The 19,539-nt window shown below is 47.1% G+C and overlaps 1 protein-coding gene across 1 annotated transcript; it reads right to left on the reverse strand.

The window, feature by feature from the left end:
• Positions 1–1,215: 1,215 nt before the first annotated feature.
• LOC132210833 (uncharacterized) lies at positions 1,216–18,048 on the reverse strand. Its single transcript, XM_059653283.1, has 6 exons — positions 17,652–18,048; positions 16,797–16,972; positions 10,474–10,593; positions 5,859–5,921; positions 5,534–5,666; positions 1,216–1,277 (listed from the first exon to the last, which is right to left on the reverse strand). Exons 1-6 carry the CDS (start codon positions 17,917–17,919, stop codon positions 1,216–1,218), a joined length of 822 nt encoding a protein of 273 aa, XP_059509266.1. The 5' UTR covers positions 17,920–18,048.
• Between the last annotated feature and the right edge of the window lie 1,491 nt (positions 18,049–19,539).

Here is a 19,539-nt window from a genome sequence, read left to right on the forward strand (position 1 = left end):
CTCTGGGAAAAAGATTCAGCCTGCTAACCCAGTCTATACTTCTCATAGATGTGTAGGCTTCCATCAAATCTCCCAACAGCCTCCACCGCGCAAGAGAAAATAACCCGTGTTTTTCTAACCTCTCCATATGGCTCATGTGGTCTATACCAGGCGATATCCTGGAAAACCTCTTCTGTACCCTCTCCAAAGCCTGCACATCTTCCCAACAATGCTACGACCAGAACTGAACATCATCCTCATAGTGCCGACTGGTCACAGCCTTATAAAGCTGCAACACGACGTTCTAACTCCTGTACTCATTTCCCTGACCAATCAAGGCAGGCGTGCCATATACCTTCCTTATCACCCTATCTACTTGTGTTGCTACTTTCAGGGAGCTATGAACCTGAGCCCCAAGATTCGTCTGCACATGAATGCTGTTCGCAGCCCTTTCTTGACTCAAAATAGTCCAGCTATGAGCATGCTCCAAACAAACCTCATTCTCCTCCATATCCTTCTCCAGCGTGAATATTGATTAAAAGTACTCGTTTAGGGTTTCACCCACATTCTCTGCCTCCAAACACAAGTTTTCTCCTTTATCATTGAGTAGTCCTACCTTTTCCCATTGATCCTGATGTTTTTCATGTGTCCATAGAATGCTTTGGGATTCTCTTTAACCCTGCTTGCCAAGGTAATTTCATGGCCCTTCTTGTTTTACTGATTTCCTGCTCGAGAACTTTCCTGTTTTCCTGATGTTCTTCATGAGCTCTGTCCAATGTTAGCTTACTGAGCCTTACATATGCTTCTTTTCTCTTTTGACTAAATTCATAACCACACTCACATGCAAGGGTCCCTTACCTTGCCATCCTTGTCCTTCCTGCTCAAAAGAACATGTCAGTCCTGAACTCTCATCAGCAAATCTTTCAATAGTGCCCGCATGTCAAATGTAGGCTTGCCTGATAACAGATCCTCCCAATTTAATCTCCCTAGCTCTTGCCAAGTTTCAGGGTTTAGGTTTATTTACATTCAGAGTAACAGTTACCAGAGTAACAGGTAGATTTGAAAGAACCAAAAATGGAGAGTGAGTTCCAGGCTGGAATATAATCAAGAGTTCCAATGTGGACTATGTACAGATAACTGGAAGTGAGTTACAAAATGAAAATGTTTGGATGTTTTTGGGGTGGTTTACATACAGAATAACTGCTACTCAGAAGTGAACTACACATTAGAATCTAATCAAGGGGTCTGGTGCGGTTTATATGGCGAATTATAGATACGGAAGATTGAGCTGGAATCGACTGGAATCAAATTGAAAGTTTCAGGGTGTTTTATGCACAGACTCACAGATACCCAGGAGTACATTACATACGAGAATCTAATTGAAGCAAAGGATGTTGAAGACAGACTAAAGCTCCTTTAAGATTGTCCTCAACATACACTTCTAGGACAGGCACGTAGGTACAAAAATTCCTCTGTGTGACCAGAGAATGACTGTCTTCCATCTGCTGCTCTACTGCATTGTATGTGTCACAGTGTCAATTCTGAAACATCTTTGGATTCATTGGAATTTAGAAGAATGAGGAAGGATATCATAAAAACATATAAAATCATGATGGGATGGACAGGTTAGATGCAGGAAGTATGTTGCCAATGTTGGGGAAGTCCAGAAGAGTCAAAGAGTTAGGGGCAAGCCATTCAGGACTGAGACGTGGAAGAATTTCTTCACTCAGTGAATTGTGAACCTGTGGACTTTTCTATCGGGATGTTTCAGGAAGCAGTTGGGGACAGTTCATTAGATAGATTCAAGATGGAGCTGGACGTGTCACAGTATCCCTATTGTCCAGAAATGGGCTCTTCAGCACAACAAATCCACACCAATCCTCAGACCATCCCACCCAAACCTATCCCCCTGTTCCCCACCTAATCTACACATCCATGATCACAATGTGGAATTTAGCATGGCCAATCCACTCGAACTGCACATCTTTCGACTGTGGGAGGAAACCGGATCACCCAGAAGAAACCTACACAGACATGGGGAGAATGTACAAACTCCACAAACACAGTTGCCCGAGGCTAGGATCGAGCCTGCGGTTTATATGGCGAATTATAGATACGGAAGATTGCGTCCCAGGGCGCGTTGAGGCAGCAGTGCTAGCTACCGTGCTGTCCTTTGAGGCGAATGGGATCAAGGGGTATGGGGAGAGGCTGGAATGAGAGACAGAGATTGCATGATCAGCCATGATCATATTGAATGTTGGTGCAGGCTCGAAGGGCCTGAATGGCCTCACCACGCAGCTATTTTCTATGTTTCCATGTTTCTATATCTGGGTCTATAATTCTCTCTGTCTCTGAAATTACCTCCCCATTCCCTTAATATCACTAAATAAACTGCAATATAGCCCAAGTACTTGTATAACACTTTGGGACACGATGAAAATATCTAAAAAGTGTTTTAATAAATGTCTATCCATCAGTGTCAATGTGGACATTCATTGCATTGATGCTGACCACAAAAGAACCAAACAGTGAACCTGCACAGCGGTGGGACCCGGCAGTGAACCTGCACAGTTAAGTGATGGTGCAATGGACCTGCAGAGCTGTGTGACCAAATAGTGAGTTAGCACAGCTGTGTGATGGAGCAAAGGACGTGCACAGCTGTGTGATAAAGCAGGGAAACTACACGGATATGTGACAGATCGGTGAACCGACACAGATTTCCTGGGATAATAGGAAGTGCAGGTGCTGGAGAATCTGAGATAACGAGGTGTAGAGCTGGATGAACACAGCAGGCCAAGCAGCATCAGAGAGCAGGAAAGCTGAGGTTTCAGATCTAGACCCTGCTGCAGAAATGGGGGAGGGGAAGGGAATTCTGAAATAAATACAGAAAGGGGGGGAGGTGGATTGAAGATGGACAGAGGAGAAGATAGGTGGAGAGGACACAGACAAGTTAAAGCAGCGGGGATGGAGCCAGTAAAGGTAAGAGTCGGTGGGGAAGTCAGGAGGAGATAGGCCAGTCTGGGGAAGACGGACAGGTCAAGGGGGCATCATGAGGTTAGGAGGTAGGAAATGGGGGTGCGGCTTGAGCTGGGAGGAGGGGATAGGTGAGCGGAAGAACAGGTTGGGGAGGTGGGGATGAGCTGGGCTTGTTTTGGAATGTGGTAGGATGAGGGGAGATGCCGACGCTTGTGAAATCCCCATTGATACCATTGGGCTGCAGGGTTCCCAAGCGGAATATGAGTCGCTGCTCCTGCAGCCTTCAAGTGGCATCGTTGTGGCACTGCAGGAAGCCCAGGGTGGACATGTCATCTGCAGAATGGGAGGGGGAGGAGAAATGGCTTGCAACTGGGAGGTGCAGTTGTTTCGTGCAAACCTCGTGGAGGTGTTCTCCAAGCGTTCCCCAAGCCTGCACTTGGTTTCCTCACTGTAGAGGAGACGACAACAGGAACAGCAAATGAAGTATACCACATTAGCAGATGTGCAGGTGAACATCTGCTTGATGTGGAAAGTCTCCTTGGGGCCTGGGATGTGGGTGAGGGGGGAGGTGCAGAGGCTGGTCTTACACTTCCTGTGGTTGCAGGGAAATGCGCCATGTGTGGTGGGGTTGGAGGGGAGTGTGGAGAGGACAAGGGAGTCCTGGAGAGAATGGTCCCTCCGGAAAGCAGATAAGGGTGGGGAGGGAAAAATGTCTTTGGTGGTGGAGTCGGATTACAGACAGCAGAAGTGTCGGAGGATGATGCGTTGGATCTGGAGTTTGGTAGGGTGGTACGTGAGGATGAGGGGGATAGTCTTTTGGTGGTTACTGTGGGCATGGGCTGTGAGGGATGAGTTGTGGGAAATGCAGGAGACACGATCGAGGGCGTTCTTGGCCACTGCAGGGGGGATGTTGCGCTCCTTGAAAAACGAGGACATCTGAGATCTATGGGAGTGGAATGCCTCATCCTGGGAACAGATGCAGCAGAGGCGAAGGAATTGGGAAGAGGGGATGGCAGTTTTGCAGGAAGGTGGGTGAGGGAAGGTTTTTTCTAGGTAGCTGTGGGAGTTGGTGGGCTTGAAATGGATATCGGTTTCTGAGTGGTTGCCTGAGATGGAGACAGAGAGGTCCAGGAGCATGGGGGAGGTGTTAGAGATAGTCCAGGTGAAATTAAGGTTGGCGTGGAAGGTGTTGGTGAAGTTGGAGAACTGTTCGAGCTACTCTTGGGAGCACAAGGCAGCGCCGATATGTCATCAGTGTGACGGAGGAAGAAGTGGGGTTTCGGGCCAGTGTAGGTATGGAAGAGGGATTGTTCCATGTAACCTACAAAGAGGTAGGCTTAGCTTTGGCCGATGCGGGTCCCCATGGCCACCCTCTTTGTCTGTAGGAAATGGGAGGTATCAAAAGAGAAATTGTTGAGGGTGAGGACAAGTTTGGCTGAGCGGATGGCATTGTCAGTGGAGGTGGACTGGTCAGGCCTGCAGGACAGGAAGAAGAGGAGGGCCTTTAGGCCATCTGCATGGGGAATGCAGATTTATAGGGACTGGACATCCATGGTAAAGATGAGGCATTGGGGACTGGGGGTTGGAGGTTCCAGAGAAGGTGGAGGGTGTGGGTGGTGTCACAGACATAGGTGGAGAGTTCCGGTACCAAGGGGGAGAAAATGGAGTCCAGATAGGTGGAGATGAGTTCGGTGGGGCAGGAGCAGGTGGAGACAATGGGCCAACCAGGACAGGCAGGTTTGTGGATTTTGTGTCGGAGATAGAAGCAGGCTGTGGGCAGGAGGTCACCTGAGGTGATGAGGTTGTGGATGCTTTGGGAGATGATGGTTTGGTGCTCGGGGGTGGAGACATGACCCAGGAGGTGATAGGAGGGAGTGTCAGTGAGTTGGCACCTGGCATTAGCAATGTAGAGGTCAGTGTGCCATACTACACCTGTGCCTCCCTTGTCCGCGGATTTTATGGTAAGTTTGGGATTGGAGCAGAGGGCTGCACATTCTGCAGAGGAGAGGTTGGAGTGGGTGAGAGGGGTGGAGAGGTTGAGGCGATTGATGTCTCAACGACAGTTGGAGATGAAGCGGTCAAGGGAGGTTTGAAGGCCTTGGGGTGGTGTCCAGGAGGAGGACTTGTGTTGGAGGTGGGAAAAGTGGTCAGTGGAGGAAGGGTTAGGCTCACGGTTAGAGAAGTAAGTGTGGAGGCGAAGGTGACGGAAAAACTACTCAATGTCCAAGCGTGACCGGTTGTCATTGATGTGTGGGTTAAGGGGGACAAGGGTGAGTCCCTTACTGAGGACTGACCATTCATCCTCAGTAATGAGGACATCTGGGGGGGGATGGTGAAGATTCATCAGGGATCAGTGCTGTTGTCTCCTCTGGGGCTGCTGGCTGTGGACATTGTGGGCAGACTGATATGGGCATCAGCGGTGGGCGGAGTTGCCTCCGCATCCGTAATGGGTGGAGCGGCGTGGCGGTGATGGTAATGTCTGTGGTGTTGGTCTCAGAAATGGAGGCAGTGACTTCAGCAGCGATGGCGCTCGCTGTCCCGGAAGTGGTGGACCCAACGGGGGCAGATGTGACGTTACCTGTGGGTTCTCCGACAGTGGCCTCATGGCGAATGGCAGCGGGTACATTGTGGGGAAGCTCCTGGGTGCGGCTGGGGATTTGGGAGGTGGAGGAATCCCGTTTTAGGTGGCAGGGACCAGTGAGTTTACTGCACTTACAGTTTTCAGTGTCCAATAAAGCTGAGTAGAATTATGAGTTCAGGTTGTGGATCCTACGAAGAATAAAGAAACAGGAGAGGTCCTTTGCAGGTCTGGGAGATGGAGGCTCTGAGCTGGGGTTGGTTTGATTGTAGTCCCTGGAGTGTCATTTGATTTCTGACCTTGCCCACCCCACTCCAAAACTCACCTCCATCCCTGGAGGGAAGCTCTGGCTGCTGTTGTTATACTGTTTCAGGAACATCCAGAGAATCTGCAGAACAGGTGCAATGGATATCATCACTTCAGCAAGTGGGAAAGGCTCCAGATTGGTGCAAACTGGTCACCTGACAATTAGTGGTTAACCCCATCATGTCCCAACAGATTTAGAGCAGTGGGAATTCCCTTATAGTTAACCCTTTCCCATTGACAGAGGAGCTGAAAACCTTCTGTCTGGTTAGGATTAATACCGCTGAGCCAAGCAAAGTGCACCTCATTAACTGAGACTTTAGAAAACTTTAAACACTATGGGTTTCAGACCTTAAACAGGTTTGGAGACAATGTAGCACATTCTTGAGCCTGAGTTAAGTGGGTAGCACATTTAGAGAGTCTGTCACACTGAGGAAAGAAAGGAAATAGGAAACACCAGATAGTCCAGGAGGAACAGGCAGGTAGTGCAGGAGTTCCTGGGATCCCAATAACTAACCAGGATTCTATTTTGGAATGATGTGAGTGCTGGTACCTCTGAGGAGTGCGGTCAGAGCCGAGCTTTTGGCACTACAAGCAGCTTGAGTGTACAGGAGAGAGATTGATGTTCAGCAGTGCACCATAGGATCGGGGCCATTATTATTTCTTAACATTCCTCCCACAATTTCAGCTGTATAGTTTATGTATATGTTAAGCAAATTTGCAGATGTCACCAACATTGGTTGGGTGGTTAATTGTGAAGAAGATGGTAGTAAGTTGCAGGACATTTTGGAAGGGTTGGTCAGATTGGCAGAGAAGTGGCAGTTTATATTTAACCTTGATAAGTGTAAGGTGGTAATTTGGAAGAAATGAGAAATTGAGAGAGTATTTAATGAATAGCAGGAACCTGGGGAGCTGAGAGACACAGAGCGATCTTCAGGTACTTATACACGAATTATACCCATGAAGTCAGCAGATTACGAGAATGGGATAGTTAAGAAAGCATATGGGACACTTGCTTTCATTGGATGTGGCACAGAGTATAAGAGCAAGAAGGTCATGTGAAGAGTTGTACAGAACATAGATCAGGCCACAACTGGACAATTGGTGCATTTCCGGTCTCCTCACTCTCAGAAGATTTAATACAGGGGTTACAAAGGAGATTCACCAGGATGTTGCTTCGTATGGAGAGAGTGAGCTACAAAGAGAGGCTAGATAGGCTTGCATTGTTTTCTGTAAAGCAGAGAAGACCGAAGGGGTCACATAATTGTGGGATGATGGGGGCATTAACAGAATGAATGGAGACCAGCTTCACCTTTTGGTTGAGGAGGCCAATTGAGAGGGGGCAGAGTTTTTGGGTAAAGGGCAGGAGAATCAGAGGGGATTTGAGAAAAATCTTTTTCACACAAGGTGGTGGGAATCCTCAGTGAACTGCCTGGAAAAGTAGTGGAGGCTGGAAACCTTACAACCCGGAAAGAATATTTGGATTAGCACTTGAAATATCATAACACTCAAGAGAAGTGCAGGAAATTGGGATTAACCAGCTTTACTAGTAATGGTGTCAGGTCAGACTTGATGGGCTGAAGGGCCTTTCTACTTTGTATGTCTTGATGACACAGCTCAGGAACAGCACTATGGTATGGACGAGTCTCCCTCCACTGACACCGTCATCCGCTTCGCTGAACTTGTCCCCACCCTTAACAACTTCTCCTTCAAATCCTCTCACTTTCTACAGACAAAGAGGGTGGCCATGGATACCTGCATGTGCCCAAGATATGCCTGCCTCTTTGGAGGACACATGAAGCAATCCCTCTTCTGAAGCTACACTGGCCCGATTCCCTACTTCTTCCTCTGTAATATTGATGGCTGTTTCGGGGCGGCCGTTTGTGCCCACGAGGAGCTCGAACAGGTCGTCCACTTCATTAGCACCTTCCACCCCAACCTTAAGTTCACCTGCACCATCTCTGATACCTCTCTCTCCTTCCTTGACCTCTCTGTCTTCATCTATGGCAACCACCTGGAGAACGATATCCATTTCAAGCCTACCTAGAATACCCCTCCTCTCACCCATCTTCCTGCAAAAATGCCATCCCCTTTTCCCAATTTCTTTGCCTCCACCGCATCTGCTCTCGAGATGAAGCATTCCACTCCTGGACATCCCAGATATCCTTGTTTTAAAAGGACCGCAACTTCCCCTCCACAGTGTTCGAAAACACCCTTCTGTTCAAAAACGCCCTTGACCGTGTCTCTAGCATTTCCCACAACTCATCCCTCACACCCCTGACCCACAATAACAACCAAAAGAGAATCCCCTTCATCCTCACATACCACCCCACTAACCTCCAGATCCAATGCATCATCCTCCGGCACGTCGACCATCTGCAGTCCGACCCCACTACCAAAGACATTTCCCCACCCCACCCTGATCTGCTTTCCGGTGGGACAACGCCCTCCGATGCCACCGGAAGGGTGTAGGAACAGAACCTCATATTTCGCTTGGGAACCCTGCAGCCCAATGGTACCAATGTGGACTCCACAAGCTTCAAAATCTCCCCTCCCCCGTTCGCATCGCAAAACCAGCCCAGCTCATCCCTGCCTCCTTAACCTCTCCTTCCTACCACCTGTCCATTCCTCCCACAGCAAGCCCCACCCCCAACTTCCACCTACCAGCCTTATCCCGCCTCCTTGACATGTCTGTGCTCCCTGGCATGACCTATCACCAACTCCCCATCTACACTTTCCTTCACTGGCTCCATTCCCACCTCTTTGACCTGTCTGTCTCCTCTTCACCTATCTTCTCCCTTATCCACGTCCTGTCCACCTCCCCTTCTCTCCCTATTTATTTCAGAATCCCCTTCCCCTCCCCCATTTCTGAAGAAGGGTCTCGACCCGAAACGCCAGCTTTCCTGCTCCTCTGATGCTGCTTGGCCTGCTGTGTTCATCCATCTCTGCACCTTGTTGCCACTATGATACGGCTTGTTTGCCATGGGTAAAGGCAGTGCGCTGAGTCGCTGCTTTATAAACGAGAATGCCTACGATGTGCTGTTGACATGTCTCAGAATTTGTCAGATGGTCTGCAATCCACGTACTCATACAGCTTGGCACTGAAATGTCAGTGACATTGACAAGAAGAAGCCATTTGTCTTCTGCCATTTGAATAAAAAGGTCTGGCAGCCTCTGAGCTTGTGCCTTGAAGCAATTATTTGAATAAAACATGAATTCAGACAGACTCAGTGAACCACACGTTCCTCCATGACAGCCATCAACAGAGCACTGGTGGCTGTCGGAGATTACAGGTAACTCTATTACAGCACTTGGCACCTTGATGAAGTGTGCCAAAGGGTCTGCCAGAATTCTGCAGCCTTTCACTGGAGTGACGCTTTCACCAATATTCAAGGTGACATCCCTAGTGCCAGGGTCTTAGATGGGGTAGAATTTGTTAGGTGCATCCAGGAAAGATTCTTGGAACAAGACCAGGAAAGCTGCCACCCAGTTGGATAGAATTGTTAAGAAGGTGTATGGTGTTTTAGCTTTCATTACTGAGGGATTGAGTTGAAGAGCTGTGAAATTATACTCCAGCTGTACAGAACCCTGGTTCGCCCACATCTGGAGTGTTGTGTCCAGTTCTGGTCGCTTCATGACAAGAAGGTAGTGGAAGCATTAGAAAAGGTGCAGAGGAGGCTGACAAGGATGTTACCTCGAATGGATGGAAGGTCTTACGAGGAAAGGTTGAGAGAGCTAGGGCTTTTCTCTTTAGAATGATGAAAGATGAGAGGTGTCTTGATAGAGATGTACAAAATGATCAGAGGTACAGATTGAGTGGACCGCCAGAGACTTTTTCTTGGAGTGGAGGTAGCTACTACGAGGGAACTTAGTTTTAAATTGAGCGGAGTTAGATATAGGAGAGACGTCAGACGTAGGTTCTTTACTCAGAGAGTGGTTGGGGCGTGGAATGCATTGCCAGAGCGGGTAATGGATTCGGCCTCAATAGGGGCATTTAAGCAGCTATTAGACAGGCATAGGGGTGATCGTATAACGAAGGGGTGGAGGTTAGATAGACCTTTGTTTCAGGATAACCGTTTGGCACAACATCATGGGCCGAAGGGCCTGTACTGTGCTGTACTATTCTATGTTCGATGTAGATTGTTCAACTCGGGAAGGGGCTGTACTGGGCCGTACCTTGAGGAATGAGCAAAGTTTCAGTGGGGAGGCATTTTTGAGCAATGATCATAATTCGACTCGTTTTAAGATAGTTGCAAATAAGGATAAGACTAGTCCTGGGGTGAAAGAGTTCATTTGGTCGGGTGAAGGTTAATGACACGAGTATTAAACAGGTTCTGGCAGGTCAATGGGTGACGACCAGCAGAGGTGCAAAGGCAGTACATGAGTCTTCTGTGGCTCTGCCCCTTTCAAAAAACCAAACTATTTTGGACACTGTTGGGGATAGCCTCTCACAGGAAAATAGCAGCAGCAGCAGAGAGGCCTGTGTCACCACAAATGACTGCTGTTAAATGGGAGTCTGGGTAACACCATGGGTGAACTTATCACGAGTCTTCACCCACTGCCCATCTACCTGGTCCCTTTCATTTGGCCGTGACAAGGTCCCTTAAACCCAAATCTGCCCTTTGCCTACCACGAGCCAACAACTGAGAAGAACTCAGGCGCCCAAGCTCTGAGCCACCTTCTGTGCTCACAGATAAGGAAGGGGTGAGTTTGGCATTTGAGGCAGCCAGAATGTCCCCCTTGACTGAATTCTGAAACTAGAACAGAAATCATCTGGGAGAGAAGTCAGTGAGTGTGATAGCAACAATGGAGAGAGAGATTGCACGCACGCGCGAGAGAGACAGACAGAAAGAGAGACAGACAGAAGATCTCAATAGCGGAGACCAGAGATTTCGCTGAGGGGCATTCTGGGAGACGTGGGCACAGTCACCACAATTGATCAATGGAGTGATGGAAGAACCCGGTGTCAAGTCATGGTCAGCCCCAAACATTCCTGTAGTGTTTCCATCCTTTCCTCCTAAAACCAAAAGAAAGTGGAGAGAGATATTGAGACAGACTCAAAGGGAGTTTGTTGTCACGCACGTAGGCCCAGGATATGCCTGCCTCTTTGTAGGTTACGTGGAACAGTCCCTCTTCAACAGCTGCACTGGCCACAAATCCCACCTCTTCCTCGTTACGTTGATGACTGTATCGGCGCCGCCTTGTGCTCCCAAGAGGAGCTCGAACAGTTCATCCACTTCACCAACACCTTCCACCCCAACCTCAAGTTCACCTGGACCATCTCTAACACATCCCTCACTTTCCTGGACCTCTCTGTCTCCATCTCAGAATCTGATAACCATTTCAAGCCCACCCACTCCCACTGCTACCTGGAATACACATCCTCCCACCCACCTTCCTGCAAAAATTCCATCTCCTATTCCCAATTCCTCTGCCTCCGCCGCATCTGCACCTAGGATGAAGCATTCCAGTCCCGTACATCCCAGATGTCCTCATTCTTCAAGGACCCCAACCCAGCTCGTACCTCCCTCGCCAACCTGTTCTTCCTCTCACCTCTCCCCTCCTCCCACCTCAAGCCAAACCCCCATTTCCGACCTACTAACCTCATCCCGCCCCCTTGACCTGTCCGTCCTCCCCGCACTGACCTATCCCCTCCCTACCTCCCCACCTATACTCTCCTCTCCACCTATCTTCTCCTCTCTTCATTCTCGGTACCACCTCCCCTGTCTCCCTATTTATTTCAGAACCGTCTCCCCATCCCCCTCTCTGATGAAGGGTCTAGGCCTGAAACGTCAGCTTTTGTGCGCCTAAGATGCTACTTGACCTGCTGTGTTCATCCAGCTTCACACTTTGCTATTTGGATTCTCCAGCGTCTGCAGTTCCCATTATCTCTGATCACAAACTCCCCCTGACAGGACTCCTCCCCGACAAACCTACTCCATCACTGCTACCATGAAACAGCTACCCACCTGACACACTAACCCCGGACAGAACTGCCCCTGAAACAACTGCCCCCTGATAAGCTCACCCTGGACACAACTGCCCCCGGCACAACTGCACCTGATACACACCCAGACCGAACTGCCCCCTGAAATGACTGCCCGCTGAGACACTAACCCCGGACACAACTGACCCCTGAAACAACTACCCCCGATACACTAACCCCAGACACAACTGCCGCATGAAACAACTACCCCTGACGCCATAACCCTGGACAGAACTGCACCCTGAAATGAATACACCTGATACACTAACTCCAGACACAACTGCCTCAATAAGAATACTCCCTGACGTGGCTATGCCCAGACAAAGCTAATACTTGGCAGATCTGCGCCCCTAACCCCCGAAACATCTGCCCCTTGACACCACTGTGCCCTAACATAACTACCTCTATCATGAATTCCCTCTGACACCACTGTCCCCCGAAAGGACTGCACTGACACAGCTACATCTAACATGTCTGTTCCCAAAAGCACCTGCCCCTGACATGACTAATCCCCAACACGAATGCCATTCTGACAAAACAAACCCTCAACACGGCTACTGCATCACAACTGCCCCGTGAAGTGACAATTTCCAAACAGGACTGAGCCCACCCACCCGCCCCACCCCTGCTATCATGACTCCCAGCCCATGACAAACACTCCTGAACACGATTGCCCCCGAACATTACCATCCCCAACATGTCTGCATCCTGACACAACTATTCCTCGACATGTCTGTCCCCTGACATTACCAACCGATCATATTACATGACTGTCCATGATATGTTGAGCTCCCTGATTCCATCTACCCCTCTGGCACAACTACCCCGACATGATAACTGCTCTGTCAGGACTAGTCCCTGACACACTGACCCCAGACACAACTGCCCCGTGGTAAGAACACACCCTGACACGGCTCTGCTCGAACACAGCTACCACTTGACAGATCTGCTTGACAGACCACTTGACAGACACAACGATGCTCCTAACACACATCACCCCTGAAATTACTGCCCCCTTCGTATGTCTTCTTACCTCACAGAACTACTAACTTCAGTTGAAACTTTTCATCATGTTTGGGACATTCTCTAAATTTGTGTTGACCATAGGACTGAAATGCAAGGCCAACCATCAAAAGGGCTGCAAGAACAATTCCTTCGGCATCATAAGAGGAACTGTTAACTGTTCACCTTCATCCACTAATGACCTGCCAGCAGGCTCGGGTCAGGGATTAGGGAAGGTGCCCTAACAAGGTGCTCATTTGGGTGTTACAGCAGTTTGCAATCACCCTCACATTCCCGAGTTTACTGTTTTGCAAGTAGGATTCGAACTCAGAGGCGGTGGTGGCCACTTCTGGAGGGCTCCAGGAAGCTGCTCCATGGATGGATAGACTCTGGAAAATTCCAGTTTAACTTGCTGCATTCTTTTGGCGGATAGCTTTTGCTGATGGATTTCTGCTGAACGCAAGTGGGGGTCCATTCAGTATGCATGGGATGTCCCCAAACCTTTTCTCTTTACACACTGATAGAAAATTCCACAGTCTGCTATTAGGTTCTCAGTAATCTTCCTCTCATACCTTATTCCCAGCTTCGTAATCACCCTTTTGCGCCACTTTTGCTGACTTCTAAATTTTCCCAAGACGTAGGTATATTGTTTTCCACATCAATTTGTATGCCACCTTTTTGCATCTAATGTGATTTTACCTTCCCTTTTAAGCCATGATTTCATGCTCATTTTGCAGCTTGTGCCAGAAAGGGACAGCAATTTTGTTGTTCACCCATTCACTCCTGAAATGTTCACCATTGCCTATCCACTGCCTTTTCCATTATGTCTGTCCTTCCCAAATACTGAATACAATTGAATGGTCAGTTATCACCTCTGGTCCCCTTACAGCCATGTTTTTATAATTCCAATGAAATCACAGCCTTTATCGTGATTGATTCAATTGATTCATCCACTTCATTTTGAACGCCTTAAGGCTTGTCTTTTTAACATTCCTTGACCATTTCCCATTATTTCTTATTGTGTCCTTGTTTAATTCTGTCCCTCTGCCAATCATGCCTCTTATTCAGGAGCCGGAAATACAATGTTTCGGATTGGGACCCTTCACTGGGACTGGCGAGGTGGAAAGAAGCTCAGAAATAAATAGAGGGCGAGGTTAGGGTTGGGAGACAGTAGGTCAGCTGCTGTTAGATGAGATCAGGAAGGATTTGTGGAGATTTGTCCTTGGGGAGGGTACACACAACAGACCAAGTTGCAGGACGTACAGGTTAATCCTTGTTGGAAACAGAATGCTTGTTCGGGACCATGGATGGAGTGGAGTGAGAAGGTGTGGTGTGAAGTTTAGCATTGACTGCATTTGCAGAGAAAAGTTTCGGGTGTAGTGGGGCTGTTGGGGAGGGTGCAGCGCACGAAAGAGTCGTGGAGTGAACAGTCCCTACAGAAACGACTCAACTGCATCTCCTGCATTTTCTGCACTTCTACCCTCCAAACCCCTCCCCACAACAACAACAAGGATAGAGTCCCCCGGTCATCCTACACCACCCTACCAACATCTGAATCCAACGCATCCTCCACCACTTTCACCACTTCCCGTAAGACCCCACCACCAAAGAGGTATTTCCCTCCCCATCCCCATCCCCATTTGCTTTTCGTAGAGACTACTCTCTCCACAAATACCTCGTCCACTCCACACTCCCCACCCGGCAACCACAGGAACTGCAACACCCCCCCCACACCTCCCCCTCACCGCCATCCAAGACACCAAACAATCATTCTGTATGTCCGAAGGGATCACCTGAGCCTCCTCCAATCTGGACTAAGGCGTCTGTTGCTCCCAATTGGGTCTCTTCTGTGCGTAAAGAGCAAATGCAGACTCATTCAATGATTTGCAGAGCATCTGTGCTGTGTATGCTCAAGTCAACACCACCTTCCTGTTGCCAACCATTTCAACTCCCCTCCCCACTCCCTTGGTGAGACATCCGTCCTGGGCCTCCTTATATTGCAGTTGGGGATCTTACAGCAGAGTGGCCTCCATTGTGAATTCATTGAATTCAAAATCTCCCCATTCCCCATCTCACCCCATGTCAAGTCCTCCCTCTTATCCCCATTTCCTTGACCTGACACAATCATCTTCATTCCCACCTATCAGACCCACCTTTCCCATCTCAAATACCTTCCCCCAAACCCTGACCCCCTCATTTATTTCTGAGCTCCCTTCCCCCTCCACAGTCATGATGAAGGGCTCCGATTCACAATGTCAACTTTCCTGCTCCTCTGGCATTGCCTGACCTGCTGTGTTTCTCCAGGTCCACTCTGTATCATCTCTAGGTTCCTGCATCAGCAGTTCTTGCTATTTCCCAGTGACTGAATGATAAGAATTGTTTTCCGTCCCTGTTCATTCCGCCCTGCTCTCATGTCATTTTGGGTATTTTTATGCCGTCATCTACAGAAAGAGATAGAAAATATTTGGTCAATGCCCATACCATTCCCTCCTTTCTCATTGCTAATTTCTGAATTCCATTCACTCAGGGATAAATATTTCCTTTAGCTACCTATATCCTTTTATCTATCCTTGGAGAAATAGAACTTCTTGCTGTTTGACATTTTTTGTTCCACTTTCTCCCTCTCTTTCAAAAAATCATCAAATGACGGTTCGACGAAATCCAACTTTCTCCCAGTCAGCTTCACAGCATTGACCAGTTTCATTTTCCTTGACACAATCATTAACATCTGTAGTTAGTAAAGAATGGTGTTCCCTTCTCATTCAATTGTTTCACAGTGAAAAGTACACTTTTTAAGAATTATGAAATGCTTCCTGAAAAGTCGAAAGCTGCTGAGTTACCATGCTACATTTCACATCCTGTTTTTGCTGTTAGGGGTTTGTATTTCTTTGTATTAAGTTTGAAGTAAAGGTCGGTACCATGTTTATCACCCTCAAACTGGACAACATTTCATCATGTTGTGATCCCTCTTGAGTAGTGTGTCTGTCACTGAACCTGCTCCTCTATCTATTTCTCTTGTGCTTCGACACGTGCACAGCCACACACCCACACTTGGATTGAGATGCAGATAAACAGTGTACTAGCACAGGTACACAGGCTGTCAAATTAGGCAGGAAAAATCACAAATCAAAGGTCCTGGAGATATCATCTTCTTTCAATGATGTCTATTAATAAGGCACCGGGACTGTGGATTAGACAGAAACGCATGCAACATTGATTGCTAATGATGTAATTCTTCAGTCAGTCTCAATGTTTAGTACATTTCACAATTGGAGTAAAGGGATAATACACGATATTCTTCAAATGCTCTCTGAACTTAGGATGTGCGATGACATAAATCACAGTGTTTGTGCAGCAACTCAGCATCTGCAGCATGTAGCCCAGGTCCATTACAAAAAGAGGCAGATATACAGACTCATATCCCAAAAAATTCATTCTCCAATTTATGGAATACACCATTGATACTGACCATAACAGAATGAAATTCCCTGAGATGAGAAACAATAAAATGATGGAATTCCTTCGACTCTTCATCTCTGGGTCTTTGTTGCTCTTTCTGTTGCTCTGCTGATGGAGTCTCCTGCGGGATCTGCTGGTCACTGCAATGTGTCTAACCGTTAAAACATTGAGAAGCAGAATGAGAATAAAGGCAGCTCCTGGTGTTAGTATGTAATGACAGAACTCAATTGTTCCCCAGACTGGAGAAAACTTCACATCCTTTGTCACCCAACAAAACCAGGTTCTGCTCTTGTAATAATACTGATGTGTAAACATAAAATACCAGAAAATGTTCTTCAAACAGCTCAATCCAGTCACTGTTGCCAGAACCATGGCTGCTGTTTTCACATTGCAATATTTACTTCTCAGATTTGGGCAACAAATGGCTACAAATCGATCAAAGGTGAAAGTGACGGTGAACCAGACAGAACAGTCAGTGGCTGCATAAAGCAGGACAGCGTGGATATTACACACAGGGATATCTTTTAAGAAATGATGCTCTTCCAAATAGACAAATGGAATATGTCGCAATATGAGGTCAAAGATAGTGACCAGGAGATCTGCTATTGCCATGGCTACGAGGTAGTGAGAGACACATCGGGAGAGACCACACTTTTCCTGAGACAGGATCACAATTGTTATTACGTTGGCTGTGAGGAAAGCAAGCAATGAAGTTATAGTTTGTGCTTGGAACAATGTTACCAGTTTTATTGAGCACTGATTGAGATGTACAAATGGTATTTTGTATCCATTCCTGTCGAAATCGTTTGCATCAGCGTTAAGTTTATTTGGTGGATCTAACAACTGTTATTCCCTAAACTGACCATGCAACGAAAATATAAGATGTGATAAAAGTTGCTGTTCACTGACATGTTTGTGACTGTTGCAATACATTTTGCCCCATAATGGAAATCACAGAAACTTTGCTTGACTTGGCTGTTAATGAATTTTGGAAATGGTTAAGATCTAAAAGATGCTACTCTCATGTCAGCACGTGATGGAACCAACAGTCAAAGAATGGTGTTTGAAAATGCAAGCAAGGATTCTAGTATGAATCGATCAAATACCTCAACCACATAGACATGAGGTCAGTGGAGAAATGGATACTGAGTAGGTGAGCACTCAGTAACACACTAAGATAGCCAGGGTTACAGACCTAACAGCCAGACCTGGAGGAACGCAAGAAGCAGTAAAGATGAGAGAGTAAGTTTCAAGCGCAGTAAGGCCCTTATCAATGGTTGGCAGAATGAACAGCACAGAGCAAAGAAAATAAGAGCAGCAAGTGTTGCACCGTAAATACCACAATTTATAGAAATACAAAATACTTACCAGGCACTGCAGCAATAGCGAGAATCGGATAATAAATGAATTGCAAAATCTGAAGGATCATTCGAATGCGGATTTTCAGTGGCTTCCGAGCAAAAGCAGCAGAAAGAGAATTCAACATCTCAATGAAACCCCTTCCCAATGTTTTACCATTCCCATCGACTGTTGTCACATTTTGAACCACTGTCAAACCATTCCAATCTGTTGTTGTAACATTCCAATCGCTTGTTCTTAGATTCAAATCCAGTGTTGTATTGTTCCAATCCATCATTGCCAGATTCCAAAAGTTGTTGCATTCATTCTAACCTCTCACTCTCCAATTATAAACTGTGATCTGTCCTCTCTCTCTCTCTCTCTCTCTCTCTCCCTCTGGTGTTACAGATCTCTGTTAGTATCACGGCTGTCTCTCCCACTGACTCAATGAGAGGAAAAACTGAACAATGCCACTTATAAGTAGATGTAGTACACCCTGCAGCAACACAATTAGGATCCATGGGGACTGACATTAGTGACAGTTACTAAACAAACAATTATTCTTTCCATCCTATCTCCTCTGTGCCAGAGTAAACTGATGTAATTACACAGGTGATATGAGAGGTTAGCTGAGGAAACAGTGATGTCATTAATGAATGTACAGGCTGTAAAATGGGATTTGGGGCTCGAGTCTGAGCGTGACAAATGTTGAGGTGTGTTTAAGAGAGGGCATAAATGCACCATGTAATTACAGGTCAGGGTATAAATTGAAAGCTATGGTGTCAAGTGACAGGGGAAGCCTGAAGCATGACACACAGGGAGAGCTGCTGAACATTAAGTGGTGTTCAGTTGTTCAGACGGCAAGGAGATGTCTGGTCTGTTTAACCTCCTTCAGCTGACAGCTCAGAACCTCCACTCCACACCTCCACCCTTGTCAAACCATCTCTGCAGTTCCAAATCATGTCCATTCATGTACATTTCCATGTGCTTTGAAGTCGCTAGTAACTTGAAATCTACCAATCTCTGCCTTGATGGTCGAGATTCCACATGTTGTCAGGGGCACAGCATTTCAAAAATTCATCATCCTCTTGGTGAAGAGGTTCCTCCTCATCCTTGTCTGAAATAGATTGTCTTTTATTCTGAGAAGGTTCTCTGGCACTCACCCATAGGGCCAGAGTAATATCCTTCCTGCACTTACTATCAATCCCTTTCAGCATTTTGGAATTTTCTTGAAAATTAATGAATTCATCTAACTCCACATATTGCAGGCTCTCTCATCATTAAGTAAGGCGGCCAAATCTGTACACACGTCCACTCTCCTGCCTTTACTCTGATGCCTTGATTCCCCTATTTATTAATAGCTATTTCAGCCTTAAATGTACACAAGGCCTCAGCCCCCACAGCGCTGTGTGACAATGAGTTCCAAAGAAACATGACCATTTGAGAGAAGAAATGTCCCCTCATCTCAGTCTTCAATTGGCGCTCCTTCTTTCTGAGACAGTGCCCTTTGTTCTTCGACTCTCCTGTGAGGGGAAACATTCTCTGTGCAGCACATTGTCAACATTCTTCATGTGATTGCCTCTCATTCCTCTAAACTCCGATGAGTACAGGAACAATCTGTTGAATCATTGCTCCATAGCCAATTCTTCCACACTGGGATCATCCTTGTGAACATTTCTGATCTGCCTCCGATGAAATGTTATCTCTTCTTATCTCAGCAGCACCTTTCACATTTGCAGAAAGACTTCCCTCCTATTATACACCAACCCCCCTTGAAGTAATGGCCAACATTCCATTAGCTATTATGACTACCTGCTAGCTTCCTGCATTTTGTGCACATGCCCTCCCAAGTCCCCTTGTGTTGAAGCTTTCTGCAGTCTTTCTCCATTAAAATAATACTTTGTTCTGTTACTCTCGC

This window comes from Stegostoma tigrinum, chromosome 21 (genome assembly GCF_030684315.1).
Source record: "Stegostoma tigrinum isolate sSteTig4 chromosome 21, sSteTig4.hap1, whole genome shotgun sequence".
NCBI lineage: Eukaryota > Metazoa > Chordata > Chondrichthyes > Orectolobiformes > Stegostomatidae > Stegostoma > Stegostoma tigrinum.

Coding starts and splice junctions, on each gene's coding strand:
- LOC132210833 (XM_059653283.1), bottom strand. CDS start 17,919: ATGATGGATTGGAACAATACAACACTGGATTTGAATCTAAGAACAAGC. Junction 16,973..17,651: donor CGCTATTGCTGCAGTGCCTG/GTAAGTATTTTG, acceptor CTTTCCTCACAG/CCAACGTAATAACAATTGTG. Junction 1,278..5,533: donor CACTGTCGGAGAACCCACAG/GTAACGTCACAT, acceptor ATTTGATTCCAG/TCGATTCCAGCTCAATCTTC.